Source organism: Lampetra fluviatilis, chromosome 69 (genome assembly GCF_964198595.1).
Source record: "Lampetra fluviatilis chromosome 69, kcLamFluv1.1, whole genome shotgun sequence".
NCBI lineage: Eukaryota > Metazoa > Chordata > Hyperoartia > Petromyzontiformes > Petromyzontidae > Lampetra > Lampetra fluviatilis.
Genome location: NC_136343.1, coordinates 2,073,550 through 2,089,915, shown reverse-complemented (window position 1 = coordinate 2,089,915; position 16,366 = coordinate 2,073,550). Strand labels below are relative to the sequence as shown.

Here is a 16,366-nt window from a genome sequence, read left to right as displayed (position 1 = left end):
TTGCGTCACAATTATTTGGAGCTTGGAAGGTGAGTTAAACTGTGTTAGGGGACAACCTACGTTATCTCTGCATGACGGCGGGGCTCGTGAGTTTGTGTAATTGGAGGGTAGCTGTTGCTTGTGAGAGCATATGTGTGGACAACAAGAGGGAATTTTCATAGGTCCAAGATGGACCAACCTGCACAGAAGTGCGTTGACATGAGGTGAATTGATAAGAGGTTAGTTGAGATGAGGTTATTTGAGATAAGGTGAGCTGACTCTTTATCTAGCCCCCTCTGGAGCCTAGACATCTCTACCCAGTCACATGTCAACACATTACAGGGTGCGCCTCGTGATATGCAAATCAAACTGAAAGACTTTGTACTTTAACCTGCCTCACATTTAGGTGGCTTGTTTCTTGTTTAGTGTCTCAGATGTCGCCAGAGACTGCATGAGTTAGAGCCAAAGACTGCGTGAGCTATAGCTAAATACTACCGGAGCTACAGCCAGTCTGCCGGAGCTACTGGCAGAGATTGTGTGAGCTCCAGCCAGCTACTGCCTTAGCTACAGCCAGTGACTGCCTGAGCTACAGCCATAGACTGCCTGAGCTCCAGCCAGTGCCCATCTCTGAGCAAAGCCACAGGGCCATGGCGAGTGCGGCTCCCAGTGGTAACGAGGTTCCAGGGGAGTTGACCTGCCCCATCTGCCTGGACGCCTTCCGCTGCCCCTGCACGCTCAGCTGCGGCCACTTGTTCTGCCTCAAGTGCGTGGAGGGCGCCTGGGATGCGGCCGAGTCCTTCTCCTGCCCACAGTGCCGAGTGACCTTCCCTCGGAGGCCCAAGCTGAGCAAGAACGTGACGCTCACCAACCTCATCGAGCAGCTGCGAGTGGCTGAGCCCATGGCTGCCGATGCTGCTGCTTCTGCTGTTTGCTGCGATTATTGCAGGAAGCCCGCAGTGAAGACTTGCCTCAAGTGTGAGACGTCGTTCTGTATGACCCACGTTGTGCCCCACCAGAAGTTGGCAAAGTTTAGTGACCACGTCCTTGTGTCGCCCGGTGTGGACTTGGAGAATCGACGGTGCATGGAGCACAGAGACGAGTACCGCTTCTACTGCATTAACGACGGACGCCTCGTCTGCAGGGACTGTACCGTCACTGTGGATCATCGAGGCCACGAGCTCGTCACTCTGAAGGTGGAGCACGACAAACGAATGGTGAGGAGGAGGTTCTAACGATCACCGAGTAGTACCCACGATACCGCAGCATCAGCTGATGAACTCTGTCAACAGCAACATCTAAAAATAATGAAACCACAGCAAGTGGCTCAGACTAATTTAATATTTTACATGCCCGTCAATTTATTTTTCAAACGAGTGTTTGAAGGGTAGATTCAAAGTACAGTCGACCCTTCTGCATTGCGACTTTCCCCATCGCGGTTTCGATACATCGCGGGGTCAGCATAAAAAATTAAATGGGAATTTTTCGGGAGTTTTTGGGAGTTTTGTGAAGGCTGCAGACGACACACAAAAAGTTTAGTAACTCAAATGCGTAAATGATATGTACAGAACTGTATAATATTCATGTATTTCATATTTTAACTAGCTTGTTTGCCCGTCCAACGACGGGTGTATATTGCAGTAAATCTGAAATATTCAATAGAAAAATTGTTCAGCTCATGATTATTAATGGTGGGGGGGTGGGGGGGTTTGCCCCATATGTAACCCACTAATGGTTATTGGGGAAGGGTCCGGCATGGGGAGTGACGTCACCCGCTCATGGTTATTAATGAGAGGAGTGGTGCAGCATGTGGAGTGACGTCACGCGCGGAACACAGACATTCTTGGCTCATTATAGTTGTAATTACCATAAATATAAACATATTTTTTTTAAGTTACATTTTTAAAAAGTTAGTTTGCGAAAAGAACCTCGGTTCTATGCGCTGGTTTGGAGGACGCCAAGTGTGTTTACGGCAGCATCTCGCAGTGATCTCGCAGTGATCTTTGTATCTCGCGTTTCTCTGATGTTTTTGTACCGCTTCACTCGCCAAGGGGACCAAGGGGACCAAAACATCTTCTTGGTTCTTTCGGTAAAGTCACGTAGAAGGGAAGTAATAAAATAATAAAAATAAAACATAATAAAGCAATTCTCACGACGTTTCGGCCACAACGCAAGCAGCCATCCTCAGGCGAAGAATGAAACACCCCAAGCTTGGAGCGTATATTTAAGCTGGGTTAGAGGGGGGGGAGGTGGGAAGAAGAGCGCCTAAACAAAATAATTTGCATATCAAGAGGAATTCAGCATATGGAAAATGCGTAGGAGGTGGGCGGGGGGGGTTCCAAATCAATACTATGCCCGTGCATTATGCAGGATTAGCAGCATCAAAGGGGGGGGGGGGGAAGGGGGGGAGCATTAACAAAGGAAAGGAATGTTAATAGTATGTAGCTGTAGTTACTAAACAACCACGTAAAAAACTACAGTATAAACTGCATGACAAACTAAAGTATAAACTACATAGCATCATCAGTAAACTTACTATACTCTACAATAAGCTGAGTTACTAACAGTAAGTAATACATGAAAAATTCTACGTTGTAAAAAATTATATAATATGCTTCCATCTAAACTTTATTCTCTTACATCACACGCGTCTATACCGTACTATATACTTCCATAGGCAAAACCAACATTAAATTACATACTGTATTGCTATAAACCACCCTATACCTTATACATTTTTAATATAACACTATGTATTATTCTACCCACCCTAATGTGTATCAAAATGGTTTATTACGTCCTTCCAGTGATTGCTAAGCCAGAATCCATCTTCTCGGTTAAAATTGTCTCTGTGTTTGTAAATGTGGATCGCCTCATGTACGAATCTCTCATGATAGCCAGATGGCTTGCAGAGAACCTCTGTCTTGGAGAAGTCAATGTCATGTGAGCCCACTGAGTTGTAACAGTGATCTGCCACGGCTGAGGTGTTTGTCCTACAGTGTTTCAGGTCAGCTTTATGTTCACGGATGCGGTCCGAGACCTGTCGTTTGGTTTCCCCAATGTAACTGCTACCACAGAGGCAACTTAGTTTGTAGACACCAGGGTACTGTATGTCTGGAACCACATCTTTTACAGACGGTACCAGATCACGGATTTTATGTACTGTGTTGAATCGGACCTGGATCTTGTGTTTAATCAGGATTTTGGAGATCTTTTTTGTGACCCCAGCAATGTAGGGTAAGGTGATGGTCTTGAAAGGCTCCTCAACAGGATCTTTCTTGGTGGTTGGAGTGATGGCTTTGCGGATTGTGTAGTCGGAGTAACCATTAGCCTTAAGAGCTTGGCGTACGTGTTTGAGTTCACTGGAAATGTGTTCATGGTCGGAGATGCATTGGGCTCTATGATATAGAGTCTTGATGAGAGAATTCTTCTGGGATGGATGGTGGTGGGAATCCGGTTTTAGATAAGCATCCGTGTGGGTGGCTTTCCTGTAGACAGAGTGGCTCATTGAACCATCAGGTCTCCTTTTGATTAGGACATCCAAAAAGGGTAGCTTGCCATCATTTTCGACTTCCATGGTGAATCTGATGGCTGGGTGTATGAAATTGATATGGTCGAGAAATTGGTCTAGAGCAGGCCGGCCATGTGGCCAGATGACAAAAGTGTCGTCTACGTACCTCTTCCATAAGGTCGGGCGTAGAGTCGCAGTCTGGATGGCGTCCGTCTCAAATTTCTCCATGAAGATGTTGGCTACAACCGGAGATAAGGGGGAGCCCATTGGGGTGCCCTCAATTTGCTTGTAGAAGGTTCCATTCCAGGTGAAGTATGTATTGGTTAAGCAGTGTCTCACCAGGGGGGGTACCCCAGCATTCAGTCCTTGATGAACCAAGTCTTCAATGATTGCGATGGTGTCAGGCACAGGCACCTTGGTGAACAAGGAAACCACATCAAAACTGACAAGCAGGTCGTCTGGGGACAGGGCAATCCCCTTGATTGTTGATACCAGGTCAGTAGAGTTTAGTACTGCAGAGGTGGTTTTTCCAGTGAAAGGCCGTAGGATTTCGGACAAAAAACGAGCCAGTTTGTAAGTCGGGGAGTTGATAGTAGAGACAATGGGACGAAGAGGTGTATCTTCTTTATGTATCTTTGGCAAGCCGTACAATCTTGGTGGCCTGGCTGCAGAAGGTTTCAACGAGAACTGTTTGGTCTGATCAATTAATGCGGTTGAAGCAGAAATGATGTTGTTGGTTTTGGAGACGAGGCTGTTGGTGGGGTCTCTTTTTATTTTTGTATAGCTGCCATCGGTGAGTAGTTTTTGAATTTTGTTGTTGTATTCTATTTTGTCCATGATGACAGTGGCATTGCCTTTGTCGGCTGAGAGGATGACAATGTCATCCCTCTTTTTTAATTGAGCTAATTCAAAACGCTCATCTTTGCTGATGTTGCTAGCTGGCATCTTAGCGTTTTTGAGGGTTACAGAGATTTCCGATCTTGCTACGTCTGCAGCGATGTGACTCAAGCCCTTGAGAGCTACATCTACTCGAGCAATTATATCATTAACTGGTATGTGTCTAGGTGTGACTGCAAAGTTTAGTCCTTTAGCTAAAACGGATTTCAAACCTTCAGAAATAGGACTGTTACTGCGATTAATTACGACTTTGTTAACATCTAGCTTTTCAATGTGTGGGTCCGGTTTCTTGTTTGAGAGGCGGTTGAATTTGGAAATCAAGTTGTCCTTACATTTAGTCGACATAGCGGCAGCTGAAGAGGCAGTCATTTTTTCCACATGTTCCCAATCCGATGTGGACATTGTTGCACTCAAGGATAAGTGTGATTTGTAGAGTGTCTTGTCTAACTGATCTAGTTCGGTGCGCGTAAGTCTGATTTTCTCTGAGATAAGAGCTAAGCTAGTTCTAGACAGAATTCGTTTCGCATTAGAAGAAGTTACAGCAGCAGATGTTAGTGTAAATGCGTTCGGTATTACCTTAGAGTCGCGGCATCTCTTCAGAAAGGTGAGAGACTCGATTAGCTGAGCCTTCTTGTCCCGGAGCTTGTTGAAGGATCTCAAAGTTATGTGGAAACCCTCCCCGTAGAGGCGGTTAAATTTCGATTTAAAGCTTTCGTGACTGCAGGGATTCATCTTCTTGGTTCTTTCGGTAAAGTCACGTAGAAGGGAAGTAATAAAATAATAAAAATAAAACATAATAAAGCAATTCTCACGACGTTTCGGCCACAACGCAAGCAGCCATCCTCAGGCGAAGAATGAAACACCCCAAGCTTGGAGCGTATATTTAAGCTGGGTTAGAGGGGGGGGAGGTGGGAAGAAGAGCGCCTAAACAAAATAATTTGCATATCAAGAGGAATTCAGCATATGGAAAATGCGTAGGAGGTGGGCGGGGGGGGTTCCAAATCAATACTATGCCCGTGCATTATGCAGGATTAGCAGCATCAAAGGGGGGGGGGGGAAGGGGGGGAGCATTAACAAAGGAAAGGAATGTTAATAGTATGTAGCTGTAGTTACTAAACAACCACGTAAAAAACTACAGTATAAACTGCATGACAAACTAAAGTATAAACTACATAGCATCATCAGTAAACTTACTATACTCTACAATAAGCTGAGTTACTAACAGTAAGTAATACATGAAAAATTCTACGTTGTAAAAAATTATATAATATGCTTCCATCTAAACTTTATTCTCTTACATCACACGCGTCTATACCGTACTATATACTTCCATAGGCAAAACCAACATTAAATTACATACTGTATTGCTATAAACCACCCTATACCTTATACATTTTTAATATAACACTATGTATTATTCTACCCACCCTAATGTGTATCAAAATGGTTTATTACGTCCTTCCAAAACATGTTATGCTGTTTTTCCATATCACGAGGGGCCTGCGCCCGTAACCCCCACGATGTGGAAGGGTCGATTGTATACAGGCATCAGGGTCGGGATCGAACCCACGACCTCCTCTATCGCAGGAAAGGCAGATAACATCTCAAAACTCTGGTGCCCTGTCCACCCACTACTCAGATAGCCCGCCCACGACTCGGATAGCCCCGCCCACTACTCATGTAGCTCCACCCACCATTCAGATAGCCCCGCCCACTACTCCAGTAACCCCGCCCACTGCCCAGGCAGCTCCACCACTACTCAGGTAGCTCTGCCCATTGCTCAGGTAGCTCCACCACTACTCAGGTAGCTCCACCCACTACTCCGGCAGCTCCACCACTACTCAGGTAGCCACACCTACTACTTAGGTAGCTCTGTCCACTGCTTAGGTAGCTTCACCCACAACCTAGGAAGCCCTGCGCACGTTTGAGCTCCTCGTGAAATTAGTTCCCTGCAACGCTTGCTCCCCCAGCCTCCATTTCTGCACCGGGGCTACTGCCCCCGTCACTGTGGAGGAGTTTGCGTGGAGTTGGGGTAAGAGGGGACGCTCAGAGAGTGAGTGGAGTCTCCCCTGGTGACGTCTCTCACAGAAACAAGTGGGAGAGGAGACGCGGGCAGTGGAGGAGAAGAAGAAGGAGGCGGAAGAGTCCGTGAGGCGGATGGAGGCCGCTCGCAGGGACGTGCAGGTACCGCGTCTGGGCCGGACTCTGTGACCCGTGACTCCACCCTGAGTAGGGTTTGTGATGGAGGACAACTCCATTCATTCACGCGGACTTCCATTGGCTCCAAACACATTGTGGGACGAAACCCACAACCGTCAGGACGAGTAAAGAGGTGGTTCTCATCTCCACTGAGAAACTCAATCAGTGGTGTAAATTCCACATTCACATATCTCCATACAACTTACCACTTCAACGTCTGTTAACTATATTGGTCAGATGAGGTGGTACGTACCTCTTATCCAATATTCTGGTGGCAGAGTTGGTGGATCACACACAGACAGACTGTTGTACACCATCTTATTGAAACCAGTCAGGCTTTATGGTGGCCAGGTGGCAGTATAGCAAGTGGTTTTACGATCCCTTCTCTTCATCCATACATGTGGTTTTCTCTTACATTCAAAACATTCATTTAAAGAGGAATTGGCCTAGCTTACCATTTCATTAAGGCCCTTTACAAATTTTCCTTCGCTTCGTACTGATAGCCTTGTGCAATGAGAATGGCACAGACCCTAAATGTACTCCTGATGGTATTTGATGATTTCAATGCCTCACAGCCCCCGAATCGTGTTGTCCTAAAAATGCACAGCAGCGCTATGAGAGGTAGACGGAGGCCTCAGTGCTGCAGACTCGTATCACTGTCTGGACACCTTCATATTTGCACTCGGGTCACACTGACCTGAATGTCATTTCACAAAGGACCAGCCATTTAATGAACAGAGGTGGCATGTATTTCTCTTTGCAGGGATCCATGACAGATGAAAATGCCTCAATCTCGGTCAGATCCGCCCGCACGAGAGCAGCGTTGGATGCGGAGGAGAAGGCGGCTTTAGAGCAAGCGGAGCAGAAAGGGCGTGAGCAGCTGTCCCAGATCGAGAAGAAGATCGCTCACTACCAGCGCGAGATCAGCGAGCTCCAGGCAGCAGCCACTCGCCTGCAGGTCCTAGCTCAGGAGAGGGACTCGCTCGCGTTCCTGCAGGTGAGCGATGAGTCTCCAGTGTCGCTATTGGCACAGAGCCCTCTCACCAGCAGCAGCAGAGGGAGGCTCGTGAATGAGAGCTCGCATCCACTTGGCTTGAGAACACAGCTCCACTCATGGACTCGCATCGCAGCTCCAGTGGCTGCCATTTGGAAGGCCAGCTCATATTTTTTCAGTTAAATGAATTCTCTCTCCCGTCCTTTAACAGATTCCCATTAAGTTTGTGTCATTGTGATTATAAACTAAATGTTATTGGAATTGCACCTTTAAATAAACCCTACAACAACAATGTACACGGTATTCATGATTATCATCAGTCATGATCTATCCACTGATGGATGAAGGCCTCCCCAAGCCATTGTCACATCTCATGATGCCGCGATGCAACAATCCACCAGCGCCTGCTCACGAGCCGATGTCATCTCTGCTTCTTGCTTTGTGGACCTAATCTTGGATGGGCGACCTTCAGTGTTCCTATTATGGAAGATAAATAAATACGAGGTCTCATACGCGTATTAATGATATTCTTGTGTATTCACCACCACTTCTGTAAGATCTGCCACGTGTGCATTGACGACAGAAATTAATCTCAACACAGATCAATATCAACTGGTCTCACTCTGAAATAGTTGCCCTGCAAATCAGTGTTGGTCCTCATAGGGGTGGCGAGATGTTAACTACCTCGCCTGGTATACCGGAGGTCGTGGATTTGATCTCAACCATGACGTCCCTATATATTTGGAGTTTGCATGTCTCTCTCCATGGTCTCTCTAGTTTTTCACACGTGCGTTTAGAGTATTGGGCTGCTGTAAATTTCCACGAGATGAACCACTTCGTGAGCTATCATTTGTGGCCAGGTCGCTTCTGAAGAGCTCTATCGCTCAGTGGGCCTGACGTGGAAAATTTTAAAATAGTAATTTATAGACTTTCAACTGGTCTCACTGAAATATTTGCCCCGTAGGTCAGTGTTGGTGATCATGGGGTCATAAGCAAAGACTTTGGAGTTTACATTCCACCCACGGTGTTGCAGTGGGAACTCCACTGATCACAAGGGATTGGAGGTAGAGACACAGTAATGCATCTCTATCTCTCCCACAGGTCCACCTGAAGGAGACGCACAGGTAAAAGACGAATATCCCTCACGACTCGACACACGACAAAATGGGACTAAGTGTGGGGTGCGGGCAGTGAGACATTGACTGTGTGGGGATGCTGTGTGTAGTGAATGATGTGTGATGGTGCCGTACGTAATCATGCTATGTGTGGTGATAGTAATTTTGTGTGGTGATGATGCTGTGTCTGGTGATGCTGTGTGGTAATTATGCTGTGTGATGATGCTGTGTGTGGTGAAGCTATGTGATGAGGCTGTGTGTGGTGAAGCTGTGTGATGAGGTTGTGTGTGGTATGCTGTGTGATGAGGCTGTGTATGGTAAAGCTGTGTGATGAGGCTGTGTGTGGTGAAGCTGTGTGATGAGGCTGTGTTTTGAAACTGCGCGGTGATGATGCTGTGTAATGAGGCTGTGTGTGATGATGCTGTGTGTGGTAATGCTGTGTGATTATGCAATGTGTGGTGATGCTGTGTTTTGATACCGTGCGTTGTTATTCTGTATGTGGTAATAGTAATTCTGTGTGATGATGCTGTAATTGTGAGATGAGTGATGATGCTTTGTTTGATGAGTGCCTGTGAGATGGAGCTGTGATGATCCCACGTGCGATGACGCTGTGATGAGTGTCTATGTTATGGAGCTGTGATTATCCTGAGTGACGATGCTCTATGTGAGACAGTAGCCTTGTCTGTTCTGCTTTCACAGGACAGGGAGGGTAACAGCAGATCCACCCTCAGCTCCCAGTCAAGAGGACATTGCCTCACTGAAAGTCCTGGAGACAACTGGAGTCAAACTCCTGTGTGAGTTATTCAGTGTGAATCATGGGTGATGGGGCCATCTTGACAATAAAGTATCCCCGTGTGTGTGCATGAGGTCGACTCAGACTCAAATAATTACCTGGAGTTTTATAAACGTCACCACTAGGGAGACAAAGGCGGCCAGGCGTAGTTCTGGCCACCCATCCCGTCGTGTGTCGTGCCAACCTTCAACGGTGCTGATTTGCCCCAACAGTCTGTAAAGGCTACACAGGGGATATTTCTATGTTTACATCCTGGAACCTGATGCGGTGTGTAAACAAACTCGCCACTAGGGAGACAAAGGTGGTCAGACGTGGTGCTGCCCACCCAATAGTATGTGAAGGCTACAAGAGGATCTTAGTCTTTGTTCACATCTCATTCCAGGACCCTTCTGAACAGAGCCATGAGACTTAGTGTGGTGTTCTTGGGTAAATAATCAGCATTACGAGTCTGGGGTAATTGTGATGTTGAGATGGAGTGTGTGCCTGTGAATGTGTCTGTGCATTTATGCATGGGGGAGTGGTGGTATAGTGGTTAGCACACTGCACTACGAACCCAGTTACCTGGGCTTGATTACCAGGCATGGCTAACATCAGTGGCAGGTGATACATGATCCAGTCCTGGGCCTCTGCTAGGCAGTTTCAACCTTAAATGAGTTTCTGATGCTGATAATGGTCAAAATGATGGTGATAGTGGACGTGATGAGGATGGTGGTAATGATGCTGATGTTAGTGATAATGTGAGTGATAGGAATGCTGATGGCATTGGTGATGGTGTTGGTCGTGGTGATATCAGCGACGGTCGTGGTGATGGTAATGATGGTGACATTGGTGATATGGGTGGTGAATGTTGTGATGGTTTTGCTGATGGCGCTGATGGTAGTAGTGATGATATTGGTTATGGTGGTCATGGTAGTGATGGTGGTGATGATGGTTTTAATGGTCGTTGTGATGGTTATGATGATGCTGGTCGTGTCGGTGATTTTGGTGATAGTGATGACGATGGTGGTGATGGAAATAGTGGTAATGGTAGTGATGGTGGTGATTGTTTGTAATAGTGGTGATTATTTGTGATGGTGCTAGTGGTGGTGATGATGGTTGTGATGTCGCTTATTGCTATAGTAATGTTGTTTATGTTCAGTGTTGATGATAGTGGTGATGGTGATGTATATATTGTTGTCTACGATGATATTGATGGCGAGGAAGCTTGGTGATGTGTATGTTTGTGATGTTTTTGTTGATGGTAAAGATGGTTGGTGATAGTAATGTTGATGGTGGATGATGGTGTTCTGTTGTGATGTTGTCATCGCTGTTGTCAAAGACGGACGCTCGCCGACTCTGGACACGAACTCAGCTAATAACTACCTCCAGATCTCCTCGGATCTCAGGACGATGACGCTGAGCCCTGCCTCCCAGGGTCGCCCTGATCACCCACACCGGTTTAATAGCTGTGCACAAGCCCTGTGCTGTGAGAGCTTCTCGTCGGGCTACCGCTACTGGGAGGTGGACGTGGGGGGCGCGCGGTGGTGGCGGGTTGGAGTCGCGTACTGGACGATCCCACGGAAAGGGAGTGGTAGTACACAGCAGCTGGGAGGGAGCGACGCGTCCTGGTGTTTAGAGAAATGTTATAACAGCTTCTCAGTGTTTCATGGTGGAGCGAAGACAGTACTGTCGGAGAGGGGGGCCCCCTCCCCCCGCAGAATCGGGCTTTACCTGCACTGGGAGGGGGGGCTCCTGGCGTTTTACTGCGCTGAATCCATGGAGGTGATCCACGAGGTTAGGAAGAGATTCTTGCAGCCTCTCTACCCTGGGATGTGTCTGGGTTATTGTAATGATCAATTGAAGATCGTGGATCTGAGTTGTGCATCTTGAGGATGAGGAGAGATAGAAACCCAAGAAAGCGAGACAGAAACCCAATAAACGGAGGAGAGGGGGGATGGTGAGGAGAGGGTGAAGTGAGGTTGAGGTAAGGTGAGGCGAGAATGGAGGAGAAAGTGAGGGAAGGTGACGGGTGAGTATGGAGGGTGATTGTGAGGGTGAAGGGTGAGGCGAGGGTGCGGAGAGGACAGGATGTGAAGGAGGGGGTAGAGAGAGGGTGAGGTGATGGGAGGGTGGGGTGAAAATTGAGGGAAGGGTGAGGTGAGCATGGAGGGGAGGGTGAGGTCCAGGTTGCGTGTGTGAGCGATGTCGCTAGTGAAGTTCAAATCGCAGTTTCGTGGGGTTGCTTCTTCTCCTGCAGTGCGCGCTTGCATCACCACGCCTCCTCATCCCTGCGATTCACCATCATCACCATCATCACCAACATCATCATCATCATAATCACCCCATCATCAATTTCATCACCCCATCATCATCATCACTACTATCACCACCATCATCACTATCATCACCACTGTTATCATCACCACCATCACACCGTGAACACCACCACCACCATCATAATCACCATAGTCATCACTACCACCATCATCACTATCACTGTCATCACCACCGTCAAAACTACCATCAGCATCATCACCACCACGATCAAGCTCATCACCATCAATACCACAACTAACACCACTACTATCAACACCACCATCATCAATGCCACCACCATCATTATCATCATCACTATCAGCACCCACATCACCATCACCATTCTTACCACCACAATCACAATCATCACCATAATTTCGATCATCAATATCAACACCACAAAAACTGCCATAATCATCACCATTATCACATCCACCATCACGACCATCATTACCACCATCATCGCTATCCTAACCGTGAAAACCACCATAACCATCATTCCCACCATCACCCTCATCACGACCATTACCACCATAATTATCATCATCAGCATCATCACCGCTCACATCACCATCACCATTCTTACTATAATCATCACAACCATCACCACCATCATAATCACCATCACTACCATCATTACTAACATGATCAACACTACTATTATCACCATTTCACCATTATTACCACCACTATGTTGTATATGTAATAAAGCTCGTTGAGGCGACTTCTGGAATCCGTCTTTTATTCAACTTATTACAGTTTACTTCACGCTGCTGATAGGCAGCGTGAGAGAGGGACAGATATAGAGAGACGCACCGCCACGTGGCAACTCAGAGCCCCGCTCCCGCGTGGCCCCCTTCCTCTCTTCGTTCCCGTTCTGACCACGTGCCGTTCGTCTCCACCCCTATTTAATACCTGGGTCACGTGGTACGTTTCCACCAATCCTCGTTAGCCTGTATGGAATCTTCCAGGCTCCCTCGTCAGCTCCCGGGACCACGCCCCTGACTCATCTCCTCATTGGCTGTGGCCAAAGCCAGCAGAACCAATCCTTATAGCTGTCACCTTTCCATCATGTCAGGGCCATGCCCCTAGGCTTCCCCCCATTGGCTGTAAACCAGGACCGGCAGAGCCAATCACCATGACGAGTTGTGATACGTCAGTGAGCCGGATATATCCTCATATTACATATATGTCGGGTCTTGAAATATTTATTAAAATAATAACGAAATAAATGAAGATTGGAAAAATGTGCATAAATTATGCTAATCAGGGAGGTCATCGTATTATTTTATGTAAATGTATGTGATTATACTAATGTATGCAGCTATTATAATTCGGCTTAGCTTTGTTGTCTAGGATCGTATTATCAATCGGGATAATACAATGAATTGTATGAAGTTATGCAAGTGTGATGTAATTATGCTAATTTAACCTCGGCTTCGTTGTCTAGGGTCATATTATTAATCGGGATAATACAATTATTCTCGCTTTATCATTTACCGATTATGTCTTAGTGTTTTTATGTCAGGTCTTCAAATTCAAATATCAACGCAGGATACAGTTCTTATAAGTAAGATTATTATGCATGAAGTCGGAAAGAAACCACTCAGACACTGTTAAGCAATTAAAATTTCTAAACAAAAACATAACACTCTAATATGCAAACTTTTATGCTTGGAATTATCAGCACAGTACCACTGGGGAAGTTGCCCTCATTGATCCGTACATTTAACCATCAATGATTACGTTGTCAAACTGGGCAACCGAACAATTGATTAATTCCACCGAGTAACGCGAGCATATACGGCGATAGGGAAAAGTCCTTAACATGTGTAATGCGAGCGTAAACGGGGTTCGCTGCTGGGCTCTGGCCCAATCACACGGCCCGGGGTATTGGGGGGCGGAGCCCAGTATAGGGGGCGTGCGGGAGGGGGGGCTGCCATTCACCTCGGGTCCAATTGGAAGCGAGGTGAATGGAGGTGGAGCCAGCAGGGCAGTATGGGAAGGCCGGATCTGACGATCCAGAATTGAAGGAGTCAGGGTCACGTGGTAAAGAGGATATAGGTGGGAGCCCGGAAGGGATCGGGGTCAGTTGTTGGAGTGAAGAAGCGGGACCACGTTGGGTGGCCGCCGCGCCATCAGCCACGTGGCTGATGGGGCTTCGGCACACCGTCGGCCAGCGGTGTGCGGAGTGGGGGAGTGGAGGAGCTGACGGAGGAGCGCGCGCGAGGAGACGCTGGTCCGCTGTCAGGACCAGCGGGGTGCGAGAGGGAGCCGACGAGGGAGCACGTGCGGGGCGAGCGCGAGGAGACGCTGGTCCGCGGTCAGGACCAGCGGGGTGCGAGGAGGAAACTAAATAAAAGAGCAACGGAGACCAGCAGTGCCTGACGAAGTCTTTTATTACACATGCATGCGACGACATTCATACGAAAGGCAATTAAAATATTATTATTATTATATCCCGAAGGCAAAAGTATACGTCAATAGATTCATTGGCAAGTTTATATAATTAACGAAATGTCTTGGTACAATGGTGTGCAGCCGTGTGTGCCTGCTTACGCAAGATGCTTATCTTACGCTAAGGCGTCAATTAATTCGTGAGCAAGATTCTGTGATCTAAAGAAAGGTTTAACACAATATTCTCCCAGTGAGCATGTAGATTCGTAACGAAGGTTTCAAACGTTTAGTTTACATCGATTCATCTATTGGTAATTTTTAAGCGATTAAAAATAGAAGACTAATGTACTTATAAACGACCGTATTCATATCACTCGATGAGCACCAATGTCTTCACGATCAGCTAATGGTTCATGCACTCTTATAATTATTCGTATTATTGGCCCACAGCAACTGTCACAAGTTCCGCTGCAACAGCAGGCCACAAACAGATGCAGGTATGTGTCTGTGGTTGGAGGAAAGTTACATCACACCATGGGTTGAGGATCCACCAGGGGAAGAAGGGGTGTTTGGGTAAAGAGAGACAGAGGCCTCGCATTGATTACTTTCTGCGAAAGCGATCAAATCAGTCGAATGAAGCACAGCAACTGGACGCAAACCATAGTTTGCAGTGCATCAGTACCACTGTCATGGAGGACGTAAACTCAAGCACCGAAGTAACAACTGAGGTGGAACCAACAACAGGAGTGGAACTCACCCAGCCTCCGAGACCTGCAATCGAGAGGAGAGTACCAGGGCACAGACAGTATGTGAAGTGGCCTGGCGCCAGTGACAAGAAGTTGTGGGAAACAGTGAATACTGACCTCACCTTGACCCTCGAGAAACTTCGAGGCACAGTGGAGAAGAAGTTGGAGAGGATGGGGGACATCATCTATGAGTACGGGGCAGAAAGCTTTGGAGTGCAAGAGGCAAAAGGCGGGAGAAAGGTTCCAACCCCACCAGTTTCCAGGAGGCAACAAGAAATCAAGCGCCTCGTTCAAGAAAGGAGAAAGCTTAAGAAACAGTGGAAGAAAGCCTCGGAAGTGGAAAAGGAGGGCATAGAGGCACTTCAGGCTGACATCAAAACCCCAGGATCATTGCCCAGAGGATGGCCGAGTACCTGCAAAGGAATGCCTACGTCGATACATCTGTACAGAAGGCAGGAATATCAGGGTTCTCTGGCTGCTTGGAGCATTCCAGCATGATCTGGCACCAGATCCAAATGGCCAAGGTGGAGAAAAGGGACCTCCATGTAGTCTTCCTCGACCTCGCCAATGCATTTGGCTCTGTGCCCCATGAACTCCTGTGGTCTGCCTTCAGATTTTTCCACATACCGGACACCATCACAACCCTGGTGAAGTCGTACTTTCAGGATCTGCAGTTCTGCTTCACCACCTCAGAGTTCACCACCTCATGGCAATGCCTGAATGTAGGTATAATGGCGGGATGTACCATTTCTCCATTGGCATTCATAATGGCAATGGAGGTTATCATCAGATCCTCAAAATGGGTTGCTGGTGGACAGCGAGTCGACTCTGGTTTTCGCCTCCCTCCACTCAGAGCCTACATGGACGACATTACAACATTGACCACCACTGTCCCATGCACCAGGAGACTGCTCAGAAAACTCGAGGAGAACATCAGCTGGGCCCGTATGAAGATTAAACCATCCAAGTCACGCAGCATCTCGATTGTGAAGGGAGTACTCTGTGACCTGAAATTCTTCATCGGAGATGACCAAATCCCAACAGTGTCTGAGCAGCCGGTAAAAAGCCTTGGAAGGTGGTATGATGCAAGCCTGAAGGACAAAAACCAGGTGCAACAGCTGCGCAAAGACATCAGTAGTAGCCTACAGTCCATCGACAACACCCAGCTACCTGGAAAGTTAAAGGCCTGGTGTCTGCAGTTTGGTCTCCTACCCCGGGTGTTGTGGCCCCTAGCAGTGTATGAGGTTCCAATCTCAACAGTGGAGAAGATGGAAAGAGGAGCCACGAGCTACTTAAAGAAGTGGCTCGGTGTTCCACGATGCCTTACCACCATAGGCCTCTATGGAGATGGTGTCCTCAAGCTGCCCCTCACCAGTCTAACCGAGGAATTCAAGTGTGCAAAAACCAGGCTCCAGATGACACTGAATGAATCTCGAGACCCAG

At 47.3% G+C, this 16,366-nt stretch overlaps 1 protein-coding gene across 1 annotated transcript; it reads left to right on the top strand.

Moving 5' to 3' along the window:
• The first annotated feature begins 626 nt into the window (after positions 1-626).
• On the top strand, positions 627-11,354 carry LOC144952730 (E3 ubiquitin/ISG15 ligase TRIM25-like). The gene is made up of 6 exons (XM_078883222.1): positions 627-1,193; positions 6,473-6,568; positions 7,347-7,580; positions 8,679-8,701; positions 9,392-9,486; positions 10,804-11,354. Exons 1-6 carry the CDS (start codon positions 627-629, stop codon positions 11,352-11,354), a joined length of 1,566 nt encoding a protein of 521 aa, XP_078739348.1.
• Positions 11,355-16,366: the final 5,012 nt, after the last annotated feature.